At 41.5% G+C, this 7,782-nt stretch overlaps 1 protein-coding gene across 1 annotated transcript in view; it reads left to right on the top strand.

The window, feature by feature from the left end:
* T265_14418 (hypothetical protein) overlaps positions 1-3,884 on the top strand; it is a gene marked incomplete at both ends in the record, with an annotated part of 10,113 nt that extends 6,229 nt beyond the window's left edge. The window contains one exon of the mRNA XM_009173546.1: positions 3,226-3,884. Coding sequence (XP_009171810.1) covers positions 3,226-3,884 — 659 coding nt within the window. The remainder of the gene's footprint in view (positions 1-3,225) is intronic.
* Positions 3,885-7,782: the final 3,898 nt, after the last annotated feature.

The raw sequence follows: 7,782 nt of genomic DNA, 5'->3' as shown, positions 1-7,782 counted from the left end.
ATATATATATATATACCGTCTGCCGTAGTGTGGTTGCTTGACTTTAACTCTTTCTGCGTCCTCATTAGCTCCCAAAAATATAGCAATGGGATTTTGGTGTGATGAAACTCCGACCGCTATAGCACATTTCTGTTTTTAAGACTACTCACCAAATAGACGTACGTACTCCTAAAACTCTGGGCCACTCTCCACTGTGGATGGAGGTACGGTTTCCACGGTTAGATATCAAGCCGGTGGTCTCTTTCAGGAGAACAAATGTAAGAAGGGACTACAAAAACTAGGTATTAGCAAAGGATCCCTTCGATCAATTTCAAGTAACCTTTTAAACCGAAATCTTGATAATACTTACGCGGTACCGCGCTCAAACTCCTTGGCTAAAATGTGTGTTGAAGAATTTTCGTCATCGATGTTTGCAACATCATTTGTATTTGAGCTTGAGATTACATATAGCTTTGAAAACAATCCTTTCTGTCCTGAGCCGTCTTACCTGCTTCTACCACACACTCATAACTTGACCAACTTGTCTTTTTTAACAGAATTAGTCAAAAGTTTAAGCTTTTTTCACAATCGCGCCCTTTATTGCTAGCCTTTCTGTGAACACAGGATGACAATATCCCTGTTGAATCATCTCTGATGAATACTCTGTATACGGTCACGCACACACCTATGCAAAACATAACCAGTTCCCACACCCAAGTAACCCCAAACAGTTCAAGCACTGACTGCTATTGTTTTAATCCAGTGTGAAAGACTGGCGACTTCCGGTGACAGCAAAATATTGAAAAATCATGTTTTTGTAGAAAAAGAGCTTTCTATCGCATGCAAGACACCGGATTACTCTCAGCTGTTTGTGACGTGATAAATCAAGTTACGGAACGCTATGAAACCGGAAGACACAATGCGTGATAGATGTGACGAGCTCTATCTGGTATGATCTTATTTCCTTTGAACAGCTGTTTAGTTATCCAAACTCTCTGTAGCCGCCCGACCAAGTCCAATAAACTGATACTTGAAATCTTGGAGGAAGAAACGAAAACGTACGCAACATATGTCATGCCTACTTCCGCACTGGACCTTCTTTTGAGGATTTTTTCTCATCAGCGGTTTTCTTCCCACAAACCGTGTATAAATCATCTTAATTCCCGGTTTGAGATACATACACAAACACCGGTCAACCAATCGATTTTTCACAAATAAGCTGATACCAATCTTTCTTCCACGGGGTTCTCAAGCATGAACTTATCGTGCTTAGGATTCCTGTTTGTCCTTTCCTTAACGAAACAAAATTTAAGTGTGTTCGTATCACAGTAATCTACTCAACTAGCTAGGAATTTCAGAAAATCCTACGTGAAGTTTCAGTGCCATTTGTGATAAAATTTATCGGATCATAGCTCAAAATCCACCGACAGGTGTCTGAGGATTTTTAACCGTCTACCACACAGTTTGTTACAGATCATTAACAAGACAATTTCTGGCAATTACGGAGACAGTGATGTATGTAAAGCAACCCGTCAAATACGCTGATAGTCTTTGAGCACGCTCAAGGGTCTTCAATGTCAATTCGTCTTGGGTTTCTTTTATTAAGCCAAGCGAATTCATTATCCCTCAGAGCTATGCACCCACTAACCAAGTTTTTTTCATATGCTACGTTTTGTAGTTTGCTTAGTCCGGAATCTAAATTCTCCATCAAAGTTTCCAAACGCTTTGGTATGTACGTTAATTTACACTCCCCGATTTCTTGTACAGCGTGCTATTTGTTATGTACTATTTCGTTGTCAGTGCATATGTACAGTCGACGAAAAAACTGAACTTTGTGTGGAAAGAAAGGAGATCAGGTGAAGACTCGAAGCATGAATAAAAAAACTTTAGACGAAAAAACACGGTTGTGTCACACAAAGGTCAAAAGTACCTAACCTGTTTACAAGGAGAACTCTTGGTTGCAGAGGAATGAAGAGCGTAATGTTTCGCTTTAACTTAATATAAGTGATGGGTAGTGTAGGCTGGCCCCACCAACGAAATTCAGTATCCAGGTGTCTGTTGCCCAAACACAAATGTTCGCTATAGCAAGCATTGCCGACGATTGTACACAATGTTTTCTTTTCCGATCACCTTCCGACTCGAAATTACTCTTGTCGACGATTGTGGATGGGAAATGCCGAATCTGATTTGTGAGGTCTCAGATGACCTGGTTGGATCCGTCAAACAGCTTTTTCAATAACAGTCGCTCTCCTCAACCAGCAAGAACATGTTTTTGGTGTAATTTCTTGTTAATCACTTTTCTCATAAAATATTTGTGGAGCCATATCTGCTGTTGCTTCCCAAACTTTTCTTCTTGCATTGAAAAATGCATTAATTGATAAATGGATCAGACCTGATTATAAGAAATCATTCCTTTGTATACATACTGCACATAAAGGTTAGTTTCTTCTGAACTGCAATCATTTGTCGGCTGAATGGATCAGTAGGCCTTCACCACGGCACCAGCATACAGAAATCTTTTCAAAGAACCTTCAGGTTAATTTCTGGCAGAATCGTCTGAAAACAATTCATATTATTTTCAAACTTAATTCCTCTGCCAAGCACATAATCCACGGTCTCTGTTGGTATTTCCGAATGTGCTACTTTTCAGCGGTTAGTAGTAAACGATGAGCCAGATTTTATTTACGAATCTGTGTTGGTGGTTCCGTAAGGCGCTTCTCACAAAAATAAGTTGTACAAACATTCTTAATAACTTTAAAACAACTGTTCTTTATTGTTGTCTTCCTCCTTGGTATGACAACTTAGTCATTCCCGTATTACTACTTCATATTGGTTGCATGAAGCTGATTAGCTTAGCCAGTAACCCTCTGGGCTATGGTACTTCTGAAAGCCTTTACCGTCGGGTTCACTTTTAATATTGTAGCTGTTGTTCTTTGGGATAGATCTGTTTTTTTTGGTCTGCTTTGAGAAACCGGGCAACTGAAATAGCACAGGACCTAAAGCAATTACCTTTACACAAGCTTGATGAGTTTTTCAATTCTTAAGACTTTGCCACTCACTGAGCCCGCACTACGAAGACAGTCACGAAGTACAAAGAAAATCCTCAGTCTGAAGTTATGCAAAATCTCAACTTTGGTGTAGTTGTAATCGCGGCGTAGCTCCATTTAAGAATATTATTTCGATGATAAGTAATGTTTATCCGCGAGTAGCTTATTAGAAATTTCCCTTTATTTGTTGTCGATGTAGGATCGCGCAAGTCGTCTCAGGCATGTGATGATGACACAAACAATGGCAGTAGGAATCCTTCAGGAGCATCTGTGTCAGGCTCTGGCACATCAGATCCGGGGGCAGCAGGAATTGATCATCAAAAGGAAGATTCGGAAACTATCAGACCCTCTGTTAGAAGTGAGCCGTCACCCATAGACAAATCTGTTTGTCCTTCACCACAAACCAGTTTTCGTCGCCACACTTTCGCAGCTAACTTCTTGCATCCGGGCGCGTATTTGCATGTTCGCCGCACCAGACCCAGAAATTCTAACATAGCAGGGGAGTCCGTCATTGAGAAGTCACCAAAGCGGTCCAAATCAGTCGGTGATTCGAGCAACATCCCCAGCACTCACAACGCGGATTCTTGGGCAGACTACCCATGTATCGTTCGTTTTTGCATCAACATGTGCATACAGGGTTGGATCGCGTTGCTCAACTTGCTGATGGCTGTCAGAGCGATCATTGTACGGATGGGATTCATATGTTTCGCATGTGTGGCCATTGTGACTGTCGTCAGAGTGAAGAATGATGGACGTTTTTGGTTGCTTTGTATAACCATCATTCCATTACTACTGGAGTTGATTCTTGCTATCAAGACACACTTGGAAAAAAGCACAAATGGTATGGCCATTTCCAAATGGTGAGTGTCATTCAGCAGTTTTGGTAAATGTATTTATATATTTATTAAAATTGTGGAGCTTATCGGCTGCGATTCAGTTGTCACTGGTACCAGAAATCTTCATTTTGAATTGAAGCAGGGCTGAAGACTTGACAGTCTACTCGAATATCTGACCAGGATTCATCAGTCATTTGGAAAATGTAAGACAAGTGATCTTATTAAAGCAATACAATTTGAACTGTGTTTATCAGCATTCTGATGTTTATCGAGATAGTTCTGGTGTAATTACGACTCATTTTTTGGTCAAAGTTTATTTTTTTCAATCAACACTAGGCAGCATGTTCATCGATAGGAAGCTTGAGGTGCATCTGAGTCTTAAAACGATAGCTGGGAAACGTGCAATAGAAATAAATGGAAAGCAAGGTTGTTTGCACGACATCAAAGTAACCAGAGGTATACCGGCACGAGGCAAAAATAAACATCTAAGTTCAGAGTTTTCGGAGGGTAGAATTTGCTCTACAGGTCTACTGAAGTGAATTTTAAGGGGCCTGTTTAGTAGTACTGTGACGTTGTTTCGCTGGTTGCTTCAACAGACCTGCTAGAGGGCTTGCGTCATTTGCTGTTTAACTGGTGTTAGTTAATCCTTGAAATAGAAAAATTCTGAAATAGAAAGAAGTCTTTTATATGAAAAGTAAGTGAAACACACAAGTGATTCTATCGTTAATGAGATAGCCCTTGTAATTTCCATCGAATCTGTTCATGTTTGTCACGTAGAGTAGGAACTGTGGGAGTGGAACCTGCAAGTCGCGAGTGTGAAGTAGCAGACAAGAGAAACTTCACGGAGGCCAGCAAAATCAGAGCAAAGAAGTGACACTGTCATGAGGAAGAACCGCAGTGCAGTTAAGTAAGAGGCCCGGGCGTCTTTAACGCAAGGCGACAAGCGCTCGTACTTCATCAGTTGGATTCAAGCACTTGGTATACCTGGACATGTGACAATTAAACTGACGTTTAAGCTGGAAAATAGTAGAACGTATGCTGCTGCAGTAGTGGGCATATACCACCGCCTTTGCTGGCCAAATTAGCAGTCCATTTGTATACACTGGCTGGTACAACCCGTGATATAAAAAGGTGAGATACTAGTAGCCCCAGAAACTCCATTTGACAGTATATTTCTAGGTTTATTTTTTCCCAGGAATACACATAGAGCAGCTAAGATAATCCTGGTCAGACGAAACAAAACCAAGAAGCCGTGAAAGCCCTAAGTAAGTAAGTAAGATATTGCAAAACTGGTGCGCATGACCTTTGTTGGACAGGTAAGTGGCATTAGTCGAGGAATGGAATGAGATTTATCGGTACTATGGTACTCCAAAAAATCACTGGTCGAGCAGCCGTTAACTGTAACGACGAGGCATCCGTCTCCTGAATGTGAGCGCTTGGGAAGATCTCCTTTGATAGTAACACCAAGGAATTTCAAAATACTATCTGAGTGGTTGCTTTTAAGCAAGATAAGCCTTGCTTCGTCGGTTACAGCCTATTCGAACTGAGAGGGTGCTTGGTCGATTCGTCGGTGCTTCAGTCACTAAATAAAGGACTAATTTTCTATGGAAGGTTTGTTGGTGGCTCAGGTAGCGTAGGTGGTATTGGCTTGTTCGCTGATCTGGAAAATTCGATTGCAAACCTTTCATCACCAATCGAGGTGACATCATTATCCTGAATGTGAGCGCTTGGGAAGATCTCCTTTGATAGTAACACCAAGGAATTTCAAAATACTATCTGAGTGGTTGCTTTTAAGCAAGATAAGCCTTGCTTCGTCGGTTACAGCCTATTCGAACTGAGAGGGTGCTTGGTCGATTCGTCGGTGCTTCAGTCACTAAATAAAGGACTAATTTTCTATGGAAGGTTTGTTGGTGGCTCAGGTAGCGTAGGTGGTATTGGCTTGTTCGCTGATCTGGAAAATTCCGATTGCAAACTTTCATCACCAATCGAGGTGACATCATTATTGCGTTATTTGGGAGCGTAGTGGTACGTAGCGCTGGATTAGTAGTGTTCACTTCATCCACGTGGGAGGCAGATGTGATGGTTGTAAGGAAAAGAATTGCCTAATAATAAGAGAACGATGCCGAACTAGAATGTTGGAATTACCGAAGGTGGTATGAGTATGCTGGAGAACTAGGTCGGTAGGTGATCCAGGAGACCGATTGCCATGGTATATTTCTCCGACTCACTCGTAGCAGAACTATTTGGGCGCATTCACAACAGTCTTCTTTCACACTACTCAGCTAGTGCCATTTAAACAGAACAACGGAGTGCGTCTAGGTTAGTCTTAGAAATCACTGGTGACATTAGTGACACATATCTTTCGGGGAAGGTGACCAGGTTGCAAACTAGCTGTCTAGCAGTCTGGCACCCAACACTCAACCAAGTAGCCGTCTACTATTTAGCCCGAGAAAGACGGTTTTGCATATGTATGGAGTTAGGCTGTTATTGTGAAGCAATCTCTCTCACCATCGTGGTATTATAAGGGATCAGAAGGTTCATCGAGTCAAACAACAATTAGAGATAAGATTCCGATGGGTCTCCCGACGGTTGAAGCACAAGGCCGCGCGCTGGATTCACTCAAGATGTGGAGAAAAAGTACAATTTATGGGTGATCGCAAGTGTAAGGACAATCCTAAAGCTTGCCAAAAATAGAAGTAGTTGTAAGAGCCGAGTCAAGTAGACTAAAACCCTTACGATTGACCCCACAGTTACGGTTAATTTGAGCCGTCCAAATTTTACTATCTGTTCTCAAAGATGTTTTCATTTTCTCAGGGACACTCATCAGGCAGTCTCCCGCCTTCTGGTGTGGACATTTTACGCAGTTTGGCTTAAATGGTCCATCAACAATGCGAAACGACTGCTTGGTTTGCATTAGATCATTTACCGTCGTTTTGTCCTTTGCTCCAAAGCATAATTATCAGTGCTAGTAGGCCTTCTTCAGCCTGCACTATAAGCAAAGCTGGTCTATTCTATGGTTTCATCGATGTGCCAAGTGCCCGGGTGTGGTCTATATATGGCAGCCAATTTGATTCTGACGATGTCACAAGTCCCAAGCTCTATGATCCTTCGGCTGATTTCCATATTATAGGGAAAGAATGATAGCTTGCAATGTTAGCNTTGCTTGTGGTAAATATATGTCGTTCGATCTGATGACTACGTGGGATCTAAAGGGGTTACTGTAGGTCCAGGAAGTTACACATTCACCATTTGAGGTTGTCCTACGATTGGATTTGATCTTTCATGGTGATATTGCTGGAAAAACTTTACCAGCATAAAGGTCAGCTTAGATTCAACTTTAACAACAACTCTTTATAATTCGAACGTGATGTGGCAGCAAACGCTTACTGAACGCTAGAAATTGAGGACCCAACAGGTTGGTGTCTTCCTTGAAATCTTAGTTCGGCTTTGCCATTTGCTGTAAGGCATGTGATCTTCGCGAAATGCCGGGGGAACACGTGATCAAGTGCGTTAATCTTGATTCACGTGCGACCGTTGTGAAACAATAAGGGCGACAGCTGAGGACTAAGTAAATTGCCTTTGTGGCAGTATGACCTTCTGTCTGGGTTTAATTGAACTAATGATCTTCGACAATAGAAAATTTGTGTGTGTTCCCCGGGAAACCAAACCAATGCGATTAAATTAAATTAAATTAAACTTAGACAATGAAATGTCTACGTGGGTAGGATCTGCTTTATTATCATTCCAGTCTGCGTTGGGTTGGTGTAGATCTCTAGTTGGCCTTTGATACAGTTTTAGTTTTACCTGGCCTAACTACATCATTTTATCCTAAAAAAATGTAACTTATAAAAGCTTTTTTCGAAGGTAATGACCTGGCAGTCACGTCAAGCGCAACACAACATTAACACACGAAATCAGTT

The sequence above is a fragment of the Opisthorchis viverrini genome (assembly GCF_000715545.1).
Source record: "Opisthorchis viverrini unplaced genomic scaffold opera_v5_191, whole genome shotgun sequence".
In the NCBI taxonomy this organism is placed as follows: Eukaryota; Metazoa; Platyhelminthes; class Trematoda; order Opisthorchiida; family Opisthorchiidae; genus Opisthorchis; species Opisthorchis viverrini.
This window is presented reverse-complemented; position numbering and strand designations above follow the sequence as displayed.